The sequence below is a fragment of the Oncorhynchus mykiss genome, chromosome 10 (genome assembly GCF_013265735.2).
Source record: "Oncorhynchus mykiss isolate Arlee chromosome 10, USDA_OmykA_1.1, whole genome shotgun sequence".
NCBI classification, from domain to species: domain Eukaryota; kingdom Metazoa; phylum Chordata; class Actinopteri; order Salmoniformes; family Salmonidae; genus Oncorhynchus; species Oncorhynchus mykiss.
This window is the reverse complement of record NC_048574.1, coordinates 1,585,477-1,613,070: the sequence shown is the minus strand read 5'-3', so window position 1 is coordinate 1,613,070 and position 27,594 is coordinate 1,585,477. Positions and strand designations below refer to the sequence as shown.

General features: G+C 43.8%; 1 protein-coding gene and 1 long non-coding RNA gene across 5 annotated transcripts in view; both read left to right on the top strand.

Moving 5' to 3' along the window:
- LOC110534825 (neurobeachin) overlaps window positions 1–15,722 on the top strand; it is a 283,558-nt gene extending 267,836 nt beyond the window's left edge. For all 4 annotated transcript variants that reach the window (XM_036989471.1, XM_036989470.1, XM_036989469.1 and 1 more), the window contains 8 exons: window positions 5,286–5,478; window positions 5,562–5,633; window positions 5,790–5,945; window positions 8,828–8,998; window positions 9,380–9,481; window positions 9,566–9,762; window positions 14,993–15,144; window positions 15,506–15,722. In XM_036989471.1, coding sequence (XP_036845366.1) covers window positions 5,286–5,478; window positions 5,562–5,633; window positions 5,790–5,945; window positions 8,828–8,998; window positions 9,380–9,481; window positions 9,566–9,762; window positions 14,993–15,144; window positions 15,506–15,596 — 1,134 coding nt within the window. In that variant the 3' untranslated portion in view covers window positions 15,597–15,722. The remainder of the gene's footprint in view (window positions 1–5,285; window positions 5,479–5,561; window positions 5,634–5,789; window positions 5,946–8,827; window positions 8,999–9,379; window positions 9,482–9,565; window positions 9,763–14,992; window positions 15,145–15,505) is intronic.
- A 6,711-nt stretch (window positions 15,723–22,433) lies between these two features.
- Window positions 22,434–26,573, top strand: LOC110533263. Its single transcript, XR_002474932.2, has 2 exons — window positions 22,434–23,809; window positions 24,106–26,573. It is a non-coding gene; the product is annotated as an uncharacterized LOC110533263 (long non-coding RNA).
- Window positions 26,574–27,594: the final 1,021 nt, after the last annotated feature.

Genomic DNA, 27,594 nt, shown 5'->3' with positions numbered 1-27,594 from the left:
AAAAATTACTTGTTTCAAAAAATCTAAAAAGAAAAAGAAGCATCCGCTATGAAATAAATAAGATCAAACAATTACCTTCAGAAGTCACATAATTAGTTAAATAAAGTCCACCTGTGTGCAATCTAAGTGTCACATGATCTCAGTATATATACACCGGTTCTGAAAGGCCCCAGAGTCTGCAACACCACTAAGCAAGGGGCACCACCAAGCAAGCGGCACAATGAAGACCAAGGAGCTCTCCAAACGAAGTACAGATCAGGGCTGGGTTGTAAAAAAAATATCAGAAACTTTGGACATCCCATGGAGCACCATTAAATAAAAAATGGAAAGAGAGCAAAACAAAGAGACCAAAGATAACCCTGAAGGAGCTGCAAAGGTCCAGAGTGGAGATTGGAGTATCTGTCCATAGGACCACCTTAAGCCGTACACTCTACAGAGCTGGGCTTTATGGAAGAGTGGCCAGAAAAAAACCCATTGCTTAAATAAAATAAATAAGAAAACATGTTTGATGTTCACCAAAAGGCATGTGGGGCACTCCCCAAACATATGGAAGAAGGTACTCTGGTCAGATGAGACTAAAATTGAGCTTTTTGGTCATAAAGGAAAATGCTATGTCTTGCTCAAACCCAACACCTCTCATCACCCTGAGAATACCATCCCCACAGTGAAGCAAGGTGGTGGCAGCATCATCCTGTAGGGATGTTTTTCATCAGCAGGGACTGGTCAGAATTGAAGGAATGATGGATGAGGCTAAATACAGGGAAATTCTTGAGGGAAACCTGTTTCAGTCTTCCAGAGATTTGAGGCTGGGACGAAGGTTCACCTTCCAGCAGGACATTGACCCTAAGTATACTGCTAAAGCCATACTCGAGTGGTTTAAGGGGAAACATTCAAACGTCTTGGATTGGCCTAGTTAAAGCCCAGACTTCAATCCAATTGAGAATCTGTGGTATGACTTAAAGATTGCTGTACACCAGCGGAACCCATCCATCTTGAAGGAGCTGGAGAAGTTTTGCCTTGAAGAATGGGCAAAAATCCCAGTGCCTAGATGTACCAAGCTTATAGAGACATACTCCAAGAGACTTGCAGCTGTAATTGCTGCAAAAGGTGTCTCTACAAACTATTGACTTTGGGGGGGGGGTGAAAAGTTCTGCACGCTCAAGCTTCTGTATTTTGGGGTTATTTCTTGTTTGTTTCACAATAAAAAACATGTTTTATCTTCAAAGTGCATGTTGTGTAAATCAAACGATACAAACCCCCCATGGAGAGATCATCTGTTCACCTACGCTGCGCCTCACAATGACACGGCGGTTGGAACCAAAAATCTCATATTTGGACTCATCAGACCAAAGGACAGATTTCCACCGGTCTAATGTCCATTGCTCGTGTTTCTTGGCCTAAGCAAGTCTCTTCTTATTCTTGGTGTCCTTTAGTAGTGGTTTCTTTGCAGCAATTCAACCATGAAGCCCTGATTCACGCAGTCTCATCTGAAAAGTTGATGTTGAGATGTGTCTGTTACTTGTCTGTTACTTGACCTCTGTGAAGCATTTATTGGGCTGCCATTTCTGAGACTGGTAACTCTAATGAACGTATCCTCTGCAGCAGAGGTAACTCTGGGTCTTCCTTTGGCGGTCCTCATGAGAGACCGTTTTTGCGACTGCTCTTGAAGAAACTTTCAAAGTTCTTGAAATTTTCCGAATCTACTTTTTTCATTTTCATGTCTTAAAGTAATGATGGACTGTCATTTCTCTTTGCTTATTTGAGCTGTTCTTGCCATAATATGGACTTGGTATTTTACCAAATAGGGCTATCTTCTGTATACCAACCCAATCTTGTCACAACACAACTGATTGGCTTAAACTCATTAAGAAGGAAATAAATTCCACAAATTAACTTTTAACAAGGCACACCTGTTAATTGAAATGCATTCCAGGTGACTACCTCATGAAGCTGGTTGAGAGAATGCCATGAGTGTGCAAAGCTGTCAACAAGGCAAAGGGTGGCTACTTTGATTTGTTTAAAACTTGTTTCGTTACTACATGATTCCATATGTGTTATTTCATTGTTTTTATGTCTTCACTATTATTCTAAAATGTAGAAAATAGTAAAAAAAATAAACAAGAAAAACCCTTGAAAGATTAGGTGTGTCCAAACTTTGATTGGTACTGTATATATTCTGTGAATAATATATACAGTACATATTTCAGTTAATCACAACCCAACTGGTCAGAAAACACACTAAAACAGCGGGGGACTGTCTGGTCCTGTCTAAGAAAAACTGCTGGTTTTTTATCCTTTGTTGAAAAATATTTCCAAATGTTTTGCTTTGATGTGCCTTAATGAATACAACCCAGGTTACATAGGCTACTGGTTGCCTTTTGAGTATTTCTACTGTCCCCTACCCTCCCAGGACCCTGTCTGCTCTGGGGCTGCCCCAGGTCCTTGTGTCCCATAGTGTCATGGAGAGAGAGACCCAACTCCGCCCCTGTTCCTAATACCTGCCCAACCAACCAATATTTGCCCTTCCAACAAACCACCCAATACAAACCAATACCTGCCTAACCAGCCAATATTTGCCCTTCTAACCAACCACCCAATACCAACCAATACCTGCCAAACATACAACCATCCATCCATCCAACCAATATCTGCCCTTCCAACCAACATCTGCCCTTCCAACCAATATCTGCCCTTCCAACCAATATCTGCCCTTCCAACCAATATCTGCCCTTCCAACCAATATCTGCCCTTCCAACCAACCAACATCTGCCCCTCCAAACCAACCAACATCTGCCATTCCAACCAACATCTGCCCTTCCAACCATACAACCATCCATCTATCCAACCAATATCTGCCATTCCAACCAACATCTGCCATTCCAACCATACAACCATCCATCTATTCAACCAATATCTGCCCTTCCAACCAACATCTGTCCTTCCAACCAACATCTGTCCTTCCAACCAACATCTGCCCTTCCAACCAACATCTGTCCTTCCAACCAACATCTTCCCTTCCAACCAACATCTGTCCTTCCAACCAACATCTGTCCTTCCAACCAACATCTTCCCTTCCAACCAACATCTGTCCTTCCAACCAACATCTGCCCTTCCAACCAACATCTGCCATTCCAACCAACATCTGCCCTTCCAACCAATATCTGCCCTTCCAACCAATATCTGTCCTTCCAACCAACATCTGTCCTTCCAACCAATATCTGCCCTTCCAACCAACATCTGTCCTTCCAACCAACATCTGTCCTTCCAACCAACATCTGTCCTTCCAACCAACATCTGTCCTTCCAACCAACATCTGCCCTTCCAACCAATATCTGCCCTTCCAACCAACATCTGCCCTTCCAACCAATACCAACCAAAACATGCCCATCCATCCATCAAACCAATCAACCAACCAATCAATACCTGCCCAACCAACCAATATCTGCCCTTCCAACCAACACCAACCAATACCTGTCCATCCAACCAACCATTACCAACCATTACCTGCCTATTCCAACCAACCAACCAACCAACCAAATAATATCAACCAACCAACCATCCAACCAACCAATACCAACTATTACCTGCCTATTCCAACCAATCAACCAACCAATACCAACCAACCAATACCAACCAACCAATACCAACCAACCAATACCAAACAACCAGCGAATACCAACCAATAACTGTCCATTCATCCAATCAACCAACCAACCAATACCAACCATTACCTGCCTATTCCAACCAACCAACACCTGCACAACCAATCAAAACTAACCAATCAATACCAACCCTTAAGTTTGCAGAATTTCATAAAATGTCCCTACAGTTCCTTTTATTTTTCAGAAATCCTCAGAAATCCTGGTTGGATTATTCCTAGAATAAGCAGGAAAACCAGGATTTGTGGCCAACCAGAAATAGTTGGGAAAGTTATTTTAGAACCTACCAATCCTCCTTTCTTCTGGGTCTGAAGTCACCCTCTGTTCCTCAGTGTGTGCTCCTGCTTCTATCCTGTTCTCCCTCACTAATATACCTCTTCCCACCCCTCTTCCCACCCCTCTTCCCACCCCTCTTCCCATCCCACTTCTCATTCCTCTTTCCATCACTTTCTCCCATACCTCTACCCCATCTTTCTCTCCTCCTCCCTCTCTCCTAAACCCCTTCTCCTAATCCCTTTCACCTCCTCCCCCTCTCCCCCTCCCCCTCATCCTTCTCTCCTCCCTCTCTCATATTCCCTCTCACCTCCTCCCTCTCTCCCCCTCCCTCTCCTCCTTCTCTCCTAAACCCTCTCCTATTCCCTCTCACCTCCTCCCTCTCTCCTAATCCCTTTCTCCTCCTCCCTCTCTCTTCCTCCCCCTCCCTCTCCTTCTTCTCTCCTCCTCCCTCTCTCCTAAACCCTCTCTCCTAATCCCTCTCACCTCCTCCCTCTCTCCTATTCCCTCTCACCTCCTCCCTCTCTCCTATTCCCTCTCACCTCCTCCCTCTCTCCTAATCCCTTTCTCCTCCTCCCTCTCTCTTCCTCCCTCTCTCCTCCTCCCTCTCCTCCTTCTCTCCTCCTCCCTCTCTCCTCATCCATCTCCCCTCCTTCCTCTCCCCTCCCTCTCTCCTCCTCCCTCTCCCCTCGTTCCTCTCCCCTCCTCCCTCTCTCCTCCTCCTTCTCCCCTCCTTCCTCTTTCCTCCTCCCTCTCCCCTCCTTCCTCTCCCCTCCTTCCTCTTTCCTTATCACTCTCTCATCATCCCTCTCCTCATCCCTCTCTCCTTCTCCATCTCCCCTCCTCCCTCTCTCCTAATCCCTCTCTTCCTCCCTCTCCTCCTGTCCTCCTCCCTCTCTCCTCATCCATCTCCCCTCCTTCCTCTCTCTCCTCCTCCCTCTCTTCTCCTCCCTCTCCCCTCCTTCCTCTCTCCTAATCCCTCTCTCATCATCCCTCTCCTCATCTCTCTCTCCTTCTCCATCTCGCTTTCTCCATCCCATCCTCCCTCTCTCCTCCTCCCTCTCTCCTCATCCATCTCCCCTCCTTCCTCTCTCCTCATCCCTCTCTCCTAAATCCTCTCTCCTCCCTCTCTCCTCTTCCCTCGCTCCTCTTCCCTCTATCCTCCTCCCTCTCCCCTCTTCTCTCGCTCCTCTTCCCTCTATCCTCCTCCCTCTCCCCTCTTCTCTCATCTCCTCCCCCTCCCTCCCTCTCCTCTCCCTTCTCCCCTCCCTCTGCTGTCCCCTCTTCCTTCTCTTTCTTTCTCTCTTCCCCCTCTCTCCCCTCTCTCTCTCTCTCTCTCTTCTATCTCATCAGTGTTTTCTTCCCCAGAGTCCTCTGATGTTTAAGGACCAGATGCAGCAGGATGTGATCATGGTGCTGAAGTTCCCCTCCAACTCCCCTGTGACCCACGTAGCAGCCAACACCCTGCCCCACCTCTCTGTCCCTGCTGCTGTCACCGTCACCTGCAGCAGACTGTTCGCTGTCAACCGTTGGCACAACACCGTCGGTGAGTAGGGGGGAGAGTGGTGTGTGTGTGTGTGTGTGTGTGTGTGAGAGAGAGAGGTGTAACCATGCATTGTGTGTTCTCAGGTCTCCGTGGGGCTCCAGGTTACTCCCTAGAACAGGCTCATCACCTGCCCATTGAGATGGACCCTCTCATAGGTCAGAACACATCATCTGCCTTGGTCATGTGATACCCTGGTGGTAACACTTTTTGCCCAAATTAGAGTCCATAGGTTGTTAGGCATCAGATCATATACCATTATAGTTTCTATTAGCATTGTTATATTGTGTGTGTGTGCGTGTGTGTGTGTGTAGCCAACAACTCAGGTGTGAGTAAGCGTCAGATCACAGACCTGGTGGACCAGAGCATCCAGATCAACACACACTGCTTCGTGGTTACCGCCGACAACCGCTACATCCTGGTCTGTGGCTTCTGGGACAAGAGCTTCAGAGTCTACTCTACCGAGACAGGTACCTGTTACAGTACTACTATACTACTACTATACGACTATACTATATACTATACTATATACTATACTATATACTATCTATACTGGGACAAGAGCTTCAGAGTCTATTCTACCGAGACAGGTACCTGCCACAGTACTACTATACTACTACTATACGACTATGCTATATACTATACTATATACTATACTATATACTATCTATACTGGGACAAGAGCTTCAGAGTCTACTCTACCGAGACAGGTACCTGTCACAGTACTACTATAGTATTACTATACCATACTACTATACTATATACTATCTATACTGGGACAAGAGCTTCAGAGTCTACTCTACCGGGACAGGTACCTGCCACAGTACTACTATAGTATTACTATACTATACGACTATACTATATACTATACTATATACTATCTATACTGGGACAAGAGCTTCAGAATCTACTCTACCGAGACAGGTACCTGTCACAGTACTACTATAGTACTACTATACTATATACTATACTATATACTATACTATATACTATCTATACTGGGACAAGAGCTTCAGAGTCTACTCTACCGAGACAGGTACCTGCCACAGTACTACTATACTACTACTATACGACTATACTATATACTATACTATATACTATACTATTTACTATCTATACTGGGACAAGAGCTTCAGAGTCTACTCTACCGAGACAGGTACCTGCCACAGTACTACTATACTACTACTATACGACTATACTATATACTATACTATATACTATACTATTTACTATCTATACTGGGACAAGAGCTTCAGAGTCTACTCTACCGAGACAGGTACCTGCCACAGTACTACTATACTACTACTATACGACTATACTATATACTATACTATATACTATACTATTTACTATCTATACTGGGACAAGAGCTTCAGAGTCTACTCCACCGAGACAGGTACCTGTCACAGTACTACTATAGTATTACTATACCATACTACTATACTATATACTATCTATACTGGGACAAGAGCTTCAGAGTCTACTCCACCGAGACAGGTACCTGTCACAGTACTACTATAGTATTACTATACCATACTACTATACTATATACTATCTATACTGGGACAAGAGCTTCAGAGTCTACTCCACCGAGACAGGTACCTGTCACAGTACTACTATAGTATTACTATACTATATACTATCTATACTGGGACAAGAGATCCAGAGTCTACTCTACCGAGACAGGTACCTGTCACAGTACTACTATAGTATTACTATACCATACTACTATACTATATACTATCTATACTGGGACAAGAGCTTCAGAGTCTACTCCACCGAGACAGGTACCTGTCACAGTACTACTATAGTATTACTATACTATATACTATCTATACTGGGACAAGAGATCCAGAGTCTACTCTACCGAGACAGGTACCTGTCACAGTACTACTATAGTATTACTATACCATACTACTATACTATATACTATCTATACTGGGACAAGAGCTTCAGAGTCTACTCCACCGAGACAGGTACCTGTCACAGTACTACTATAGTATTACTATACTATATACTATCTATACTGGGACAAGAGCTTCAGAGTCTACTCCACCGAGACAGGTATTATTAAACAGCACTATGCCACACTACTTCACTATTCATTTCTTTCAACAACCCTGAGGTGATGCAGACGAGACATAATACTACTACTTTACTACTACAATGCGTCGACATTATTCCTCAATAGGTCTACATTATTCCTCAATACCACTACATTATTCCTCAATACCACTACATTATTCCTCAATGCGTCTACATTATTCCTCAATAGGTCTACATTATTCCTCAATACCACTACATTATTCCTCAATACCACTACATTATTCCTCAATGCGTCTACATTATTCCTCAATAGGTCTACATTATTCCTCAATACCACTACATTATTCCTCAATACCACTACATTATTCCTCAATGCGTCTACATTATTCCTCAATAGGTCTACATTATTCCTCAATACCACTACATTATTCCTCAATACCACTACATTATTCCTCAATACCACTACATTATTCCTCAATACCACTACATTATTCCTCAATACCACTACATTATTCCTCAATGCATCTACATTATTCCTCAATACCACTACATTATTCCTCAATACCACTACATTATTCCTCAATACCACTACATTATTCCTCAATGCATCTACATTATTCCTCAATAGGTCTACATTATTCCTCAATACCACTACATTATTCCTCAATACCACTACATTATTCCTCGATGCATCTACATTATTCCTCAATAGGTCTACATTATTCCTCAATAGGTCTGCATTATTCCTCAATAGGTCTACATTATTCCTCAATACCACTACATTATCCCTCAATAGGTCTACATTATTCCTCAATACCACTACATTATTCCTCGATGCATCTACATTATTCCTCAATAGGACTACATTATTCCTCAATAGGTCTACATTATTCCTCAATAGGTCTGCATTATTCCTCAATAGGTCTACATTATTCCTCGATCTGTCTACATTATTCCTCAATAGGTCTACATTATTCCTCAATACCACTACATTATTCCTCGATCTGTCTACATTATTCCTCAATAGGTCTACATTATTCCTCAATGCGTCTACATTATTCCTCAATGCGTCTATATTATTCCTCAATGAGTCTACATTATTCCTCAATAGGTCTACATTATTCCTCGATCTGTCTACATTTTTCCTCAATAGGTCTACATTATTCCTCGATCTGTCTACATTATTCCTCAATAGGTCTAAATTATTCCTCGATCTGTCTACATTGTTCCTCAATATGTCTACATTATTCCTCAATGCCACTACATTATTCCTCAATACGTCGACATCTCTACCTCCTCCCTGTAGGTAAGTTGACCCAGATAGTGTTTGGCCACTGGGACGTGGTGACGTGCCTGGCCCGGTCAGAGAGCTACATCGGAGGGGACTGCTACATCGTGTCGGGGTCCAGAGACGCTACCCTGCTTCTGTGGTACTGGAGCGGACGCCATCACATCATTGGAGACAACCCCAACAACAGTAAGTCCGTGTGTGTGGAGGGGTGTGTTTGTGTGTGTTTGTGGGGTACATAGCAATATGCTTAATCTAAGAGGTGAAAGGGACTACGTTTCCTGTCCTTTTTACAATATTATCAGCACATTAATCTCTTGCCTTGTACAATGATCCCCAACGATCCCCACCGACTCCCAACGATCCCCAATGATCCCCAACGTTCCCCACCGACTCCCAACGATCCCCAATGATCCCCAACGGTCCCCACGAGTCCCAACGTTCCCCAACGATCATTTTGATCTCCATGAACAGATACTTTCCCCATTTTTAATCTGCTCTTCGTGTGTCACATTTTATTTAAAGTGTATTTAGTCTCAATACATTTGAATGAATAAATATGTTTCCTAGGTGACTACCCTGCTCCGAGAGCCGTGCTGACGGGTCATGACCATGAGGTGGTGTGTGTCTCTGTCTGCGCTGAGCTGGGACTGGTCATTAGCGGGGCCAAAGGTCAGTGTGAGTGTGTGTGTGTGTGTGTGTGTGCGTGTGTGTTTCTAAATCTCCATCCCTTCTCCCTCCCCCCCCTTCCTCCAGAGGGTCCATGTCTGGTCCATACTATAACAGGGGATCTGCTGCGGGCCCTGGAGGGCCCAGAGTTGTGCCTGAGGCCCCGCCTCATCTCTGTGTCCAGCGAGGGCCACTGTGTCATCTGTTATGAGAGAGGACGCTTCTGTAACTTCAGCATCAACGGGAAACTGCTGGCTCAGATGGAGGTCAACGACTCAACACGGGTACGACCACGGATACAGTATATATATCAAATCAAGTCAAATTGTATGGGTCACATACACATGGTTAGCAGATGTTATGGGTCACATGGTTAGCAGATGTTATTGGCCACATACACATGGCTAGCAGATGTTATTGGTCACATGGTTAGCAGATGTTATGGGTCACATGGTTAGCAGATGTTATGGGTCACATACACACGGTTAGCAGACGTTATTGTGAGTGTAGTGAAATGCTTCTAGATCCGACAGTGCAGTAATATCTAACAGGTAATATCTAACAAATCCACAACAAAACCTAATATCTAACAAATTCCACAACAAAACCTAATACACACAATCTAGTAAAGGAATGGGATAAGAATATATATATATAAAATATATGGATGAGCAGTGACAGAGCGGCTAAGATGCAATAGATAGTAAAGAGTAGATAGTGAAGGATACAGTATACAGTACATACATATGTACATACATACATATGTACATACATATGAGATGAGTAATGAGAGATATGTAAACATTCTTGAAGTGGCATAATTAATGTGACTAGTGTTCCATTTATTAAAGTGGCCATTGGTATCAAGTCTGTAGGTAGCCAGCCGCCTCTCTGTGCTAGCGGTGGCTGTTTAACAATCTGATGGCCTTGAGATTGAAAAACATTGAAAAACAGCTTCTATCTCTCGGTCCCTGCTTTGATGCACCTGTACTGACCCCACCTTCTGAATGGTAGCGGGGTGAACAGTGGCTCAGGTGGTTGTTGTCCTTGATTATCTTTTTGTTCTTCCTGTGACATCGGGTGCTGTAGGTGTCATGGAGGGCAGGTAGTTTGCCCCCGGTGGATACATTGTGCAGACCACATGACCCTCTGGAGAGCCCTGCGGTTCAGGGCGGAGCAGTTGCCGTACCAGGTGGTGATACAGCCTGACAGGATGCTCTCAATTGAGCACCTGTAAAAGTTAGTGAGGGCTTTCGGTGACAAGCCACATATTTTTCAGCCTCCTGAGGTTGAAGAGGTGCTGTTGCACCTTCTTCACCACACTGTCTGTGTGGGTGGGCCATTTCAGTTTGTCTGTGATGTGACACCGAGGAACTTAAAACTTTCCACTTTCTCCACTGCTCTCCCATTGATGTGGATAGGGGGGTGCTCCCTTTGCTGTGGATAGGGGGGTGCTCCCTTTGCTGTTTCCTGAAGTCCACGATCATCTCTTTTGTTTTGTTGACATTGAGTTTGAGGTTGTTTTCCTGACACCACACTGCCAGAGCCCTCACCTCCTCCCTGTAGGCCGTCTCGTCGTTGTTGGTAATCAAGCCTACCACTGTAGTTTTGTCTGCAAACTTGATGATTGAGTTGGAGGCGTGCATGGCCACGCAGTCGTGGGTGAACAGGGAGTACAGGAGAGGGCTGATTACGCACCCTTGTGGGGCCCCTGTGTTGAGGATCAGCGGGTGAAGGTGTTGTTTCCTACCTTCACCACTTGGAGGCAGCCCGTCAGGAAGTCCAGTACCCAGTTGCACAGGGCGGGGTCGAGACCCAGGGTCTCAAGCTTAATGATGAATTTGGAGGGTACTATGGTGTTAAATGCTGAGCTGTAGTCGATGAACAGCATTCTTACATAGGTATTCCTCTTGTCCAGATGGGTTAGGGCCTATCTGAGGACCTATTGGGGCGGTAAGCAAATTGGAGTGGGTCTAGGGTTTCAGGTAGGGTCGAGGTTGTAAGTTAGAGGGTATATGATCCTTAACTAGCCTAAGACAGTTGTGAAGAGGGCACGAGGGAGACTGAAAAGATTTTGCATGGGTCCCCAGATCCTCAAAAGGTTCTACAGCTGCACCATCAAGGTCAACCTGACTGGTGGCATCACCGCCTGGTATGGCAACTGTTCGCCATCTGACCGTAAGGCGCTACAGGCGGTAGTGCGTACGGCCCAGTACATCACTGGGGCCAAGCTTCCTGCCATCCAGGACCTATATAATAGGCGGTGTCAGAGGAAAGCCCATAAAATTGTCAGAGACTCCAGTCACCCAGGTTGTAGACTGTTTTCTCTGCTACCGCATGGCAAGTGGTACCGAAACGCCAAGTATAGGACCAGCGAGCAGGCCTTTCTAATCGACCTGGCCTGGGTATCCTGGAAGGATATTGACCTCATCCCATCAGTAGAAGATGTCTTGGTTGCTCTTTAAAAGTGCTTTCCTCTTAAATAAGCAAAAAATGCAGAACTAAGAACAGATATAGCCCTTGGTTCCCTCCAGACCTGTCTGCCCTTGACCAGCACAAAAACATCCTGTGGCGTACTGCATTAGCGTCGAATAGTCATCGCGATATGTAACTTTTCAGGGAAGTCAGGAACCAATACACACAGTCAGTTAGGAAAGCAAAGGCTAGCTTTTTCAAGGAGAAATTTGCATCCTGTAGCACTAACTCCAAAAAGTTCTGGGACACTGTAAAGTCCATTTAGAATAAGAGCACCTCCTCCCAGCTGCCCACTGCACTGAAGATAGGAAACACTGTCACCACAATAAATTCACAATAATTGAGAATTTCAATAAGAATTTTTCTACGGCTGGCCATGCTTTCCACCTGGCTACCCCAACCCTTTCCAACACCCTCAGCACCCCCTGCAGCCAAAGTCCCCCCCACTTCTCCTTCACCCAAATCCAGACAGCTGATGTTCTTAAAGAGCTTCAAAAACCAGGATCCTACAAATCAGCTGGGCTGGACAATCTGGACCCTCTCTTTCTAACATTATCCGCAGAAATTGTTGCAACCCCCTATTACCAGCCTGTTCAACCTTTCTTTCGTATCGTCTGAGATCAACAAAGTTTGAAATGCTGCCGCGGTTATCCCCCTCTTCAAAGAAGGGGGTGACACTCTAGACCCAAACTGTTATAGACCTATATCTATCCTGCCCTGCCTCTCTAAGGTCTTCGAAAGCCAAGTTAACAAACTTGGATCACTGACCATTTAGAATCCCACCATACCTTCTCCGCTATGCAATCTGGTTTCAGAGCTGATCATGGGTGCACCTCAGCCATGCTCAAGGTTCTAAACGACATCATAACCGCCATCGATAAGAGACATTACTGTGCAGCCGTATTCATCGACCTGGCCAAGGCTTTCGACCGTATTCTTATCGGCAGACTCATTAGCCTTGGTTTCTCAAATGACTGCCTCGCCTGATTCACCAACTACTTCTCAGATAGAGTTCAGTGTGTCAAATCGGAGGGCCTGTTGTCCGGACCTTTGGCAGTCTCTATGGGGGTGCCACAGGGTTCAATTCTCGGGCCGACTCTTTTCTCTGTATACATCAATGAGGTCGCTCTTGCTGCGGGTGATTCCTTGATCCATCTCTACGCAGTCGACACCATTCTGTATACATCTGGCCCTTCTTTGAACACTGTGTAAACAAACCTCCAAACGAGCTTCAATGCCATACAACTCTCCTTCCGTGGCCTCCAATTGCTCTTAAATACAAGTAAAACTAAATGCATGCTCTTCAACCGATCGCTGCCCGCATCCTCCCGCCCGACTAGCATCACTACTCTAGACGGTTCTGACCTAAAATATGTGGTCAAGTACAAATACCTAGGTGTCTGGTTAGACTGTAAACTCTCCTTCCAGACTCACATTAAGCATCTCCAATCCAAAATTAAATCTATTTCGCAACAAAGCCTCCTTCACTCATGCTGCCAAACATACCCTCGTTAAACTGACTATCCTACCAATCCTTGACTTTGCCGATGTCATCTATTAAATAGCCTCCAACACTCTACTCAGCAAATTAGATGCAGTCTATCACAGTGCCATCCATTTTGTCACCAAAGCCCCATATACTACACACCACTGCGACCTGTATACTCTAGTTGGCTGGCCCTCGTTACATATTCGTCGCCAAAGTCGCCAAGTCGTTGCTATGTAAAGCCCCGCCTTATTTCAGCTCACTGCTCACCATAGCAGCACCCACCTGTAGCACGCGCTCCAGCAGGTATATCTCTCTAGTCACCCCCAAAGCCAACACTTACTTTGGCTGCCTTTCCTTCCAGTTCTCTGCTGCCAATGACTGGAAGGAATTGCAGAAATCTCTAAAGCTGGAGACTCATATCTCCCTCTCTAACTTTAAGCATCAGCTGTCAGAGCAGCTTACCGATGACTGTACCTGTACACAGCCCATCTGTAAATAGCACACCCGACTACCTCATCCCCATATTATTACTTACCCTCTTGCTCTTTTGCACCCCAGTATCTCTACTTGCACATCATCATCTGCACATCTATCACTCCAGTGTTAATGCTAAATTGTAATTATTTCGCCTCTTTTTGTTATTGACTCTGTGTTGTTGTTTTATTCGAACTGCTTTGCTTTATCTTGGCGCAGTTGTAATTGAGAACTTGTTCTCAACTGGTTAAATAAAGGTGAAATAAAATATTTAAAATAAATCAATATGCTCCTCAACAGCCATAAGCTGAACAATTCATAGATTCGCCATAAAATTAATAAAACAGTACCCCCTGTATATAGCCTCCACACTGACTCTGTACCGTAACACCCTGTATATAGCCTCCACATTGACTCTGTACCGGTGTCCCCTGTATATAGCCTCCACATTGACTCTGTACCGGTACCCCCTGTATATAGCCTCCACATTGACTCTGTACCGGTACCCCCTGTATATAGCCTCCACATTGACTCTGTATTGGTACCCCCTGTATATAGCCTCCACATTGACTCTGTACCGTAACACCCTGTATATAGCCTCCACATTGACTCTGTACCGTAACACCCTGTATATAGCCTCCACATTGACTCTGTACCGGTACCCCTGTATATAGCCTCCACATTGACTCTGTACCGGTACACCCTGTATATAGTCTCCACATTGACTCTGTACCGTAACACCCTGTATATAGCCTCCACATTGACTCTGTACCGTAACGCACGCACACACACACACACAAACTAATCCACGTCTGCTGGTTTTCTTGTGGGTTCATAACTTTTATTCAGTCTCTCTCTCTCCCGCACTTCTCTCTTCCTCCTCTTCCGCACTCTCTCTGCCTCCCTTCCCATCGCTTCCTTCTCTCTCTCTCTTTCTCTCTCCTTCCTGCCTTTTTTCCTCCCTCCATCTCTCCCTTCCCCTCCCTCCCTCCCTTCCCTTCCCTTCCCTTCCCTTCCCTTCCCTTCCCTTCCCTCCCTCCCTCCCTCCCTCCCTCCCTCCCTTCCCCTCCCTCCAGGCGATCCTGTTGAGTAGTGACGGTCAGAACCTGGTGACAGGAGGCGACAACGGGGTGGTGGAGGTGTGGCAGGCCTGTGACTTCAAACAGCTCTACATCTACCCAGGCTGTGATGCTGGCATCCGCGCCATGGACCTCTCTCACGACCAGAGGTGAGTAGGCCGGGGGGGGGGGAGGGGGGGGATGGAGGGGAAGGGAGGGAGGGAGGGGAATGGAGGGGGAGGGAGGGAGGGAGGGAGGTGAGGTGGTCAGTCTTTTTCATGTTTCTGTTTTCGCGCATTCTGCATTGTTTCTGAACCAGACTGACCAGAACCAGACTGACCGGGTCATGCTGGTCTGATGTAGTTTATTTCTTATGTGTGGTCCTCTGTTGCTCAGTTGGTTTGCAGCGGCAGGATAGTGGATTAGATTCCCAGGACGTAAAATGTACGCACGCATGACCGGAAGTCACTTTTGGATTAAAAGCATCTGCTAACTATATTATAGTTTGACGTGGTCTCTGTCTGTCTGCAGGACTCTGATCACTGGCATGGCGTCTGGCAGCATCGTAGCTTTCAACATCGACTTCAACCGCTGGCACTACGAACACCAGAACAGGTACTGAGGAGGACAAACACGAGACGAGGAGAGCGAGGAAGACGAGCACCAGACGAGGAGAGAGAGGAGGACGAGCACCAGGCGAGGAGAGAGAGGAAGACGAGCACGAGACGAGGAGAGAGGAGGAGAGAGAGGAAGACGAGCACCAGATGAGGAGAGAGAGGAAGACGAGCACCAGATGAGGAGAGAGAGGAAGACGAGCACGAGACGAGGAGAGAGAGGAGGACAAGCACGAGACGAGGAGAGAGAGGAAGACGAGCACCAGACGAGGAGAGAGAGGAGGACAAGCACGAGACGAGGAGAGAGAGGAAGACGAGCACCAGACGAGAAGAGAGAGGTCAAGCTGTAAACAACAGCTACAAAAATGAAGAATAAGAGGTTGAAAAGCCACTAAAACTCTACTTCCTGTGATGAGTTTCACTTGAGAAGGAAGAGCGAGCATCACAGCTACTGTAGGACATCTTGTCTGCCATTTCAACCCTAACAGCCACACGACACCCCTGATGGGATCCTTATATTAATGAACTAAGATATAAAGTAAGGAGAAGATCAAATCTACTGCTAGACTATGACTGAGGTTGAACAGACCCATACAGGACTTTTAATGTTTGAGAATATTCACGGTTAATGGACAGAACGCTTATCGCTTCACAGGACAATGTACATTACTAAAAAAAATGGGTTTTGTTGCTTTTGGGTTTAGTTATTTTGTTATGTTTTTTTAAACTTTATTTATCTTTTGTTTCTAGTTTCTAGTTTTAAAGGGTGGGAGATGTGGTCCAGACTAACACAGAAAGTTCAAACTGGTCGAAACTGAATTGAACAGGTTTAAAACTGTATTGAACTGGTTTGACCCTGTATTGAACTGGTTTGACCCTGGATTGAACTGGTTTGACCCTGGATTGAACTGGTTTGACCCTGTATTGAACTGGCTTGACCCTGTATTGAACTGGTTTGACCCTGTATTGAACTGGTTTGACCCTGGATTGAACTGGTTTGACCCTGGATTGAACTGGTTTGACCCTGGATTGAACTGGTTTGACCCTGTATTGAACTGGTTTGACCCTGTATTGAACTGGTTTGACCCTGGATTGAACTGGTTTGACCCTGTATTGAACTGGTTTGACCCTGTATTGAACTGGTTTGACCCTGTATTGAACTGGTTTGACCCTGTATTGAACTGGTTTGACCCTGGATTGAACTGGTTTGACCCTGTATTGAACTGGTTTGACCCTGGATTGAACTGGTTTGACCCTGTATTGAACTGGTTTGACCCTGTATTGAACTGGTTTGACCCTGTATTGAACTGGTTTGACCCTGGATTGAACTGGTTTGACCCTGTATTGAACTGGTTTGACCCTGTATTGAACTGGTTTGACCCTGTATTGAACTGGTTTGACCCTGGATTGAACTGGTTTGACCCTGTATTGAACTGGTTTGACCCTGGATTGAACTGGTTTGACCCTGGATTGAACTGGTTTGACCCTGGATTGAACTGGTTTGACAGTGGATTGAACTGGTTTGACCCTGGATTGAACTGGTTTGACCCTGTATTGAACTGGTTTGACCCTGGATTGAACTGGTTTGACCCTGGATTGAACTGGTTTGACCCTGGCTTGAACTGGTTTGACCCTGTATTGAACTGGTTTGACCCTGGATTGAACTGGTTTGACCCTGGATTGAACTGGTTTGACCCTGGATTGAACTGGTTTGACCCTGGATTGAACTGGTTTGACCCTGGATTGAACTGGTTTGACCCTGGATTGAACTGGTTTGACCCTGGATTGAACTGGTTTGACCCTGTATTGAACTGGTTTGACCCTGGATTGAACTGGTTTGACCCTGGATTGAACTGGTTTGACCCTGGATTGAACTGGTTTGACCCTGGATTGAACTGGTTTGACCCTGTATTGAACTGGTTTGACCCTGGATTGAACTGGTTTGACCCTGTATTGAACTGGTTTGACCCTGTATTGAACTGGTTTGACCCTGTATTGAACTGGTTTGACCCTGGATTGAACTGGTTTGACCCTGGATTGAACTGGTTTGACCCTGTATTGAACTGGTTTGACCCTGTATTGAACTGGTTTGACCCTGTATTGAACTGGTTTGACCCTGTATTGAACTGGTTTGACCCTGGATTGAACTGGTTTGACCCTGGATTGAACTGGTTTGACCCTGGATTGAACTGGTTTGACCCTGGATTGAACTGGTTTGACCCTGTATTGAACTGGTCTGAAGCAGTACTTCCCATTAAAGAAAACAGATGCTGTTGGCTTAAACTCATATCGAGTAAATTATATATTTTTTCGTTTCATATTATTTTGTTTTGATTTCATTTCTTACGTTTGATTTATTTTATTTCAGTTAATTTATTTTTGTTATATATTTTTTTTTAAATTACCCCCTTGGGAGGTGAATATGATTTCTGTAAATACTGTTTTGTTTCCTAGTCTCTGTGTCAATGATTGACAAGCAGGAATAGATCACAGTCCTCACTCCTATCACCACACAGACCATCACTTTTCATTTATTAATGACTTCCTGTGTAATAATAGCGATGGCAATGATGATGACTGTGATGATGAAGATGAAGAAATGTTTCGCTGACGCCATCAAACGACGACATCTACCAGATATCCACAAGACAAGTTTGATTTTCTTTCTATATTTGGTGGTTTTGTCAAATATGTACATATAGTCTTGGTTTCAGGCTACAGGCGTCACAGAGAGTGAGTTTGATAGACTTCAGGCTACGACAGACAGGCTTCACAGAGAGGGAGTTTGATAGACTTCAGGCTACAACGGACAGGCCTCACAGAGAGGGCGTTTGATAGACTTCAGGCTACAACGGACAGGCCTCACAGAGAGGGAGTTTGATAGACTTCAGGCTACGACGGACAGGCCTCACAGAGAGTGAGTTTGATAGACTTCAGGCTACGACAGACAGGCCTCACAGAGAGGGAGTTTGATAGACTTCAGGCTACGATGGACAGGCCTCACAGAGAGGGAGTTTGATAGACTTCAGGCTACGACGGACAGGCCTCACAGAGAGAGTTTGATAGACTTCAGGCTACGACAGACAGGCCTCACAGAGAGGGAGTTTGATAGACTTCAGGCTACGACAGACAGGCTTCACAGAGAGGGAGTTTGATAGACTTAAGGCTACGACAGACAGGCCTCACAGAGAGGGAGTTTGATAGACTTCAGGCTACGATGGACAGGCCTCACAGAGAGGGAGTTTGATAGACTTCAGGCTACGACGGACAGGCCTCACAGAGAGGGAGTTTGATAGACTTAAGGCTACGACAGACAGGCGTCACAGAGAGGGAGTTTGATAGACTTCAGGCTACGACAGACAGGCCTCACAGAGAGGGAGTTTAATAGACTTCAGGCTACGACGGACAGGCCTCACAGAGAGGGAGTTTGATAGACTTAAGGCTACGACAGACAGGCTTCACAGAGAGGGAGTTTGATAACGTAAAAAGGAAACCTTCACTCATTCACATTTGTCAGATTATTTAAAGAAAGGAAGACAAAAAAAAATAATTGATTCAGTGTCAAAACGTTTTGTTCTTGCATTCACACTTTGCATCAAATCACATATTATTTATTAGCCTGGTGATTATTTCCTGTCACATGACCCTTAAGTTAATTAAGTTAAGTTAATTAAGACCAGAGGGAGGGAGGGAGGGGGAGGAGAGACAGGAAGTACTCACTCACACCCAAAAACAGGTTCAATTTATGGATCCAAAAAAAAGGTCAAATATTTTTGGGATCTATGAAATCCCCCCTCCCAAAAAAAAACAACTATTGTATTCATGTTTTATTGCAAAGATGTAAAATATGACCACGTGTGAGTTGAAAGTTGGAAGAAAATACAAATAAAATATGCAAAGAATTTGTTGATCTGCCTTTTCATTTGTAACGATTTGAATGATTGTCATCATGCTAAATGATGTTAACAAAATAAAACCTTTCAGTTTGGTGCCATTTTGTTCTGTAAATATGGGTCATATGGTAAGCAAATGGCAGGGCAGTAAAGCCATGATCCTCATTACCTCATCGAAATGACAGGGCAGTAAAGCCATTAGCCTCATTACCTCATCGAAATGACAGGGCAGTAAAGCCATGATCCTCATTACCTCATCGAAATGACAGGGCAGTAAAGCCATGATCTTCATTACCTCATCGAAATGACAGGGCAGTAAAGCCATGATCCTCATTACCTCATCGACATGACAGGGCAGTAAAGCCATGATCCTCATTACCTCATCGACATGGCAGGGCAGTAAAGCCATGATCCTCATTACCTCATCGAAATGACAGGGCAGTAAAGCCATTATCCTCATTACCTCATCGAAATGACAAGGCAGTAAAGCCATTATCCTCATTACCTCATCGAAATGACAGGGCAGTAAAGCCATTATCCTCGTTACCTCATCAAAATGACAGGGCAGTAAAGCCATTAGCCTCATTACCTCATCGAAATGACAGGGCAGTAAAGCCATGATCCTCATTACCTCATTGAAATGACAGGGCAGTAAAGCCATTATCCTCATTACCTCATCGAAATAACAGGGCAGTAAAGCCATGATCCTCATTACCTCATCAAAATGACAGGGCAGTAAAGCCATTAGCCTCATTACCTCATCGAAATGACAGGGCAGTAAAGCCATGATCCTCATTACCTCATCGAAATGACAGGACAGTAAAGCCATTATCCTCATCGAAATGACAGGGCAGTAAAGCCATTAGCCTCATTACCTCATCAAAATGACAAAGCAGTAAAGCTATTATCCTCATTACCTCATCGAAATGACAGGGCAGTAAAGCCATGATCCTCATTACCTCATCGAAATGACAGGGCAGTAAAGCCATTATCCTCATTACCTCATCGAAATGACAAGGCAGTAAAGCCATTATCCTCATTACCTCATCGAAATGACAGGGCAGTAAAGCCATTATCCTCGTTACCTCATCAAAATGACAGGGCAGTAAAGCCATGATCCTCATTACCTCATCGAAATGACAGGGCAGTAAAGCCATTATCCTCATTACCTCATCGAAATAACAGGGCAGTAAAGCCATGATCCTCATTACCTCATCAAAATGACAGGGCAGTAAAGCCATTAGCCTCATTACCTCATCGAAATGACAGGGCAGTAAAGCCATGATCCTCATTACCGCATCGAAATGACAGGACAGTAAAGCCATTATCCTCATCGAAATGACAGGGCAGTAAAGCCATTAGCCTCATTACCTCATCAAAATGACAAAGCAGTAAAGCTATTATCCTCATTACCTCATCGAAATGACAGGGCAGTAAAGCCATTATCCTCATTGCCTTTATCTGTTAATCTTTGGTAAGGAATTTTTTATTGTGGATTTTCCAAGGAGTTCTGTTATCGGTGATTCATTATGACGGCAGAAATTAAAATAGTTTTAGTCACATATTTAGCAGATGTTATTGTGTAGCGAAATGCCTGTAGATGGATTTATGGCTGGGTGGGAAAACAGAGGACATTGAAGGGATTTTGTTTGCCCTATACATGACATAGGCCTGTATGTGGAACCGGTAGGATAAAAGTGGTATGAAGGTTTCATTAAGCTTTAAACATTATTATTAAATATGTTTCTTAAATCTGATGTTGCCACCACCATGCTTCACCGTACGGATGGTGCCAGGTTTCCTCCAGACATGATGCCGCCACCACCATGCTTCACCGTACGGATGGTGCCAGGTTTCCTCCAGACATGATGCTGCCACCACCATGCTTCACCGTACGGATGGTGCCAGGTTTCCTCCAGATGTAATGCTGCCACCACCATGCTTCACCGTACGGATGGTGCCAGGTTTCCTCCAGACATGATGCTGCCACCACCATGCTTCACCGTACGGATGGTGCCAGGTTTCCTCCAGATGTAATGCTGCCACCACCATGCTTCACCGTACGGATGGTGCCAGGTTTCCTCCAGACATGATGCTGCCACCACCGTGCTTCACCGTACGGATGGTGCCAGGTTTCCTCCAGACATGATGCTGCCACCACCGTGCTTCACCGTACGGATGGTGCCAGGTTTCCTCCAGACATGATGCTGCCACCACCTTGCTTCACCGTACGGATGGTGCCAGGTTTCCTCCAGATGTAATGCTTGGCATTCAGGCCTAAATTTGGTGGAGTGCTGCAGAGATGGTTGTCCTTCTAGAAGTTTCTCCCATCTCCACAGTGGAACTGTCAGAGTGACCATCGGGTTCTTGACCAAGGCCTTTCTCCCCTGATTGGTCAGTTTGGCCGTTGCGGGCAGCTCTAGGAAGAGTCTTGGTGCTTCCTAACTTTTTCCATTTAAGAATGATTCGAGGACACTGTGTTTTTGCTGCAGACATTCTGCTCTGACATGCACTGTCAACTGTGGGACCTTTTATATAGACCGGTGTGTGCCTTTCCAAATCATGTCCAATCAATTGAATTACCACAGGTGGACTCCAATCAAGTTGTAGAAACATGTCAAGGACGATCAATGGAAACGGGATGCACCTGAGCTCAATTTCGAGGTATTTCTGTTTTTTATATTTAATACATTTTTCAAAATGTGCTTTGTAATTTTGAGTTATTGTGTGTAGATTGATGAGGAAAAATAATAATTCCAGCCATTTTAGAAGCTGTAACGTAACAAAATGTGTAAAAAAAAAGTGAGGTGGTCTGATTTTTTTCCCCTTTTTGTAGATGGTCCACGAATCAGCATATTCAAACAGGTCGCTGCAGCCCAAAATGGCGACCGGAGGCGAGTGGGTGTGGAAAGGAGTATGGAAAGCGAATCGGCTAATTGGGCGAAATTGTTGCCACTTTGACCGTGTTGCGTTGCTGATTGGGCTGTATGAAAAGTCACTAAACCGACGACCAGCGATCCTTCCACATGTGTTCAGATTTTTTTGTGCCTCCCCCCCGTCAAAGTTGCCCATCTCCGCTCTAACCTAACCTACTGCTGAGCTTTCAACTGGAATATCTGTTGGCTTTGTTTTCTGTTTTTGAACAACTAATTGATGGATATCGGTTCAATTCCTTGAATTCCATTTTCTTTCTCTTTTTCCTTCTTCTGTGAACTCACTGGGCACGTCAGACTGTTTCTGTGTGATGTAGTAGGAACTTGTAGTTTCCTACAGGCCAATAATCAACATAGTTAATTATCACGTTTTATTCACTAAACTACATGACCATAATCCATTGCGTATCTACTTTGTCCAGTCTACATTTCTTTTTCGGCCTGCTACTGAAGAGACAAGAATGCGCGTGAGTGGATATAGAGAGCAGCTGTTGCTTCGTGATTAATCTCTACCTGGGAAATACGTGATCAAAGTGATTGATAGTTGGCATTCAGCAGTCATTAAAAGTATGCCTTATTTACTTAGAAGAACTACAACAGAGTTTTTGTCAGACAGCATAACCAGCAGCTCTATAGAGATAATAATAATAAAAATAATAAAGTCATCAAATAAAACAAATTATATACGCAACTGAAATATGATGAAGTAAAATAATGTAAATAATTGTTGGTTAATCAGCAGTCATCGGCAGTCACTATGGGCAGTTATGGGACTTTTACTGATTTTTTTTTATTCTGTGTTGTTACAATATTCAACTCAAATAATCAAAACCGAAAACCGAGATAAATAATTAACCCCAAACCCGACTCAAAGCACTCATTGCTCAGCACTACCTATAGCAGAGCGCTTTCCCACACCCAGTTCATTACCACATGGGCCATTCTATCCAAAATGATTGGGATGGTCCTACCCCATTGAATTTTACATTTAAAATGGTTAGGGTTAGGTAAGGGTTAAGGTTAGGGTAGGGAGGTGCCAAGGATCCCGGACAGCACTGACTCTATCCACACGCTCATTGCTGTTACAGAATTCAACCCAAATAATCAAAGCCTGAATCGAAAACAATGGTTTTTGTGTTTATTATAATGAACCGAAACCCAACCCTGTCCACACGCCCAGTACTTAACTTTTCAACACACCCTCTTGACCATAGTCCGGTCTCGGTATCGAGCTGCAGCTCCCTACTTCTCAATGCGAACGTGAGTAGATTACCTTGAAAACAACGGTCGGACATCTAGGAAGCAGTCTCCAGTTTGTATTATACCTCGGTGGTGTACACGGAACAAATATCGACCAGATCTTGTCCGGACGACAACAACAACAACGTGTTAAAGGTACAATATGCATTTTCTAGTTGCAATAATGTTAATAGTTCGCCTAATTTCAGTTTATGTGACAAAACAAGCACTCTTGAGTGTAGAGAATCATTGTACCATCTAAACCGCTGTGAAATCTATTTTAAATAACCACAAATATTGTGGTTTCAGATGTTTGAAGCTGGTGTACACAACCGAAAGTAAAAGACGCAAAGACGCATAGAAATCGCAGATGACCGCTTCTCAGACTTGCTTTCAATGAGAAGACCTAGAAGATCTATAACGGATATTATTCTTATTTTTTTTAATTAAAGGTGTAACCAAGGCTTTCAGAGAACACAGAGAAACATGGCTACAGTCTTCATCTGTTCCGTCTGTACCGAAGTCTTCGTTGGACATATATCGCTGAGCTGCCAGCACACCTTCTGTAGACGTTGCCTCCAGAAGAGTATGGACTTCGGTTGCGTTATCTGTCCGGTGTGCGGGGATCCAATCACGTCGGAGAACATCAGAGTCAACAGAATACTAAGGGACATGGCAGATGAAGTGAGACAGAGAAGAGTTGATCTCAGAGTGTTGAAGAGGAATGAGGACATTGATGTGAATAACTGGGAAACCGACGAGAAGAAGAAGAAGAAGAAGGAGAATGTGAAAACATCAAAGTCCTTGGTGAAGGAAGGCCTGGCTGCCAGAAAGACAGAGAGGAAGTTAAAGTCGTCTCTGACCACTGGTCCCTGGGAGGGTATACTTTTTGGCATTATGGCCTTTTATTGCTTTATTTCTGTGCTTACTTATGTTGTCCTTCCTTGTGTGGAATATGTGTCTGTAACAACGTCAGGAAATGCAGCCAAGGTGTTCGGATCCCCTTTGGTGTTCATGTCTATGTTTGTGGTCTTCGGTGTTGTTGCTCATTTGGTGGATTTTGTGTTGAAAAAGATTATATAAAACAGATTTTAAGTCAGTAATAACTGATTGATTGGTTTTATGCGGTGTTGGAGAGTCATTGGATGTAGCGAACTTCCTTTCCCAGCAGTTTGGTGATAGTTGAACAACTTTTTTGAAATGAATTATCTTATTGAGTTGACTTACATCTGCAGGTTTATGCCCAGTTTATTGATGCTATGATAAGTGCAGTAGATTTTTGTTGTAAAATGAATGTTGTGAAGTATGCTTTAAACTGCGAACTGATTATATGGAAGAAAAGGAGTGTATTTTGTTGTAAAACTTTTTCCTGTAAATTTACCAACATTATACTGTAATTTTGCTTTACAGCAGAGATGCTGTAATATATTTTACAGTTCCTCTTTTCCATACTATAAAACACATTACAGAATACAGCATCCCTGCTTTAAATTTACAGCTGTAAGGTTTTTACAGTAGTAGTAGTATTCAATGTCGGGATTCGTGTCTCCACAACTGCAGTGGGGTTGCCAACAATATTATTTGAAATGTTTTATATTATTATTTAGTGTTATTATTTTTTTATTTAAACAATATAGAAACATTTTTGAGAAAAATGGGTTCCCTGCTGAAAAAGTTTAAATACCACTGTTTTACAGTAAGGAAAATACTACTGTAAAATATATTACAGCATACCAGCTGTAAAGCAAAATTACAGTATTTAAGCTGGCTACTCTGGTGCCATTACAATGCTGAATATTTACAGTGAAATTCTACCTGAAATCTAAATACAAAGAAATATATACATATGTACATAAAATACATGTATTCAAATAGCTGACAACATTAACTACAAATGAACAACATAATTGACAATAGAAGTAACAACAGTTATCAAATATGTAACCAACGTAAGCATCATTACAACACTAATTAAAAATTATATTGTGTGGCTGTGTGTGGGTGGGGTGGGGGGGTTGAGATCAAATTGGGATTGGGTACAATCCTAGATCTATGATCAGGGGCAACTCTATTTAGGGTAAGGGGGTTCAGAGGCGGTGAAACGGGACAGTTTGGTCAGGAGAGCATCCAGGACAGAGAGAAGTCAGCATCATGTGTTCCTCATGGGGCTCCGTAAACAAACCTCCTCGCGTTCTGATTGGTCAGCTCTTCTCAACCCTAGGACAAGCATAGAAAGAGAAAGACTAGAATGAGCACCATGGCTGTTACTCTGTGGGTAAATAGAGAGACAGACAGCACCGGGGGCTGTTACTCTGTGGGTAAATAGAGAGACAGACAGCACCGGGGGCTGTTACTCTGTGGGTAAATAGAGAGACAGACAGCACCAGGGGCTGTTACTCTGTGGGTAAATAGAGAGACAGACAGCACCGGGGGCTGTTACTCTGTGGGTAAATAGAGAGACAGACAGCACCGTGGGCTGTTACTCTGTGGGTAAATAGAGAGACAGACAGCACCAGGGGCTGTTACTCTCTGGGTAAATAGAGAGACAGCAACAGGGGCTGTTACTCTGTGGGTAAATAGACAGAGGACAAGGGACATATCAAGCTGGTGTTGTGTCTACGTACTTAACTACAAATCTACAGTAGGCATAAGCTATTACTGTAAAGAAATGATACAGAATGACGTGAGGATTTCCTCCAGGAGGCTTCCAATTACAGTAAATAACAGTATTTTTCAGCATTTTACCCATAATGCAGTGCAATCTATAACATTATTGCTCTAAGACACATGTATGGTATTTTACTGTGCCTTCTACAGTGTTTTAATGTTGACATGACAGTCTTACACTACATAGCTTTTCTCCATTTGAGAAGACACTAACCTATTTGTATTGAAATGTAATAAAAATATAATTCTGTTATGACGTTTTTTTGTTTTCTCCTTCACTAATACCCCTTTTACTTCACTATTTAAATGTGAATTGTTCTTGTGTTTGTAACAGAGGGACCCTTTTAAAAAGAACGTTATTGTCACAACCTGCTGAGGTGGTTGTTCATCTCTTCAAAGAAGCTCCCAGTCTGAGGCACGGCATCACTACAGTCTCTGGTTTGAATCCAGGCTGTATCACATCCGCCTGTGAATGGGAGTCCCATAGGGTGGCGTACAATTGGCCCAGCGTCGTCCGGGTTTGGCCGGGGGGGTAGGCCGTCACTGTAAATAAGAATATGTTCTTAACTGACTTGCCAGGTTAAATAAAGGTTACAAATTAACATTTTAAAAGGAGGTGTTTAACCAATCCAATAACCATCTGTTACAGTTCAATACTTCCAATCAGATATATGAGTTCTGGTTTACGATATACAGTACTTCACAGTTAGTCCAGTTTAACCAATCCAATAACCATCTGTTACAGTTCAATACTTCCAATCAGATATATGAGTTCTGGTTTACGATATACAGTACTTCACAGTTAGTCCAGTTTAACCAATCCAATAACCATCTGTTACAGTTCAATACTTCCAATCAGATATATGAGTTCTGGTTTACGATATACAGTACTTCACAGTTAGTCCAGTTCAACCAATCCAATAACCATCTGCTACGGTTCAATACTTCCAATCAGATATATGAGTTCTGGTTTACGATATACAGTACTTCACAGTTAGTCCAGTTTAACCAATCCAATAACCATCTGTTACAGTTCAATACTTCCAATCAGATATATGAGTTCTGGTTTACGATATACAGTACTTCACAGTTAGTCCAGTTTAACCAATCCAATAACCATCTGTTACAGTTCAATACTTCCAATCAGATATATGAGTTCTGGTTTACGATATACAGTACTTCACAGTTAGTCCAGTTTAACCAATCCAATAACCATCTGTTACAGTTCAATACTTCCAATCAAATATATGAGTTCTGGTTTACGATATACAGTA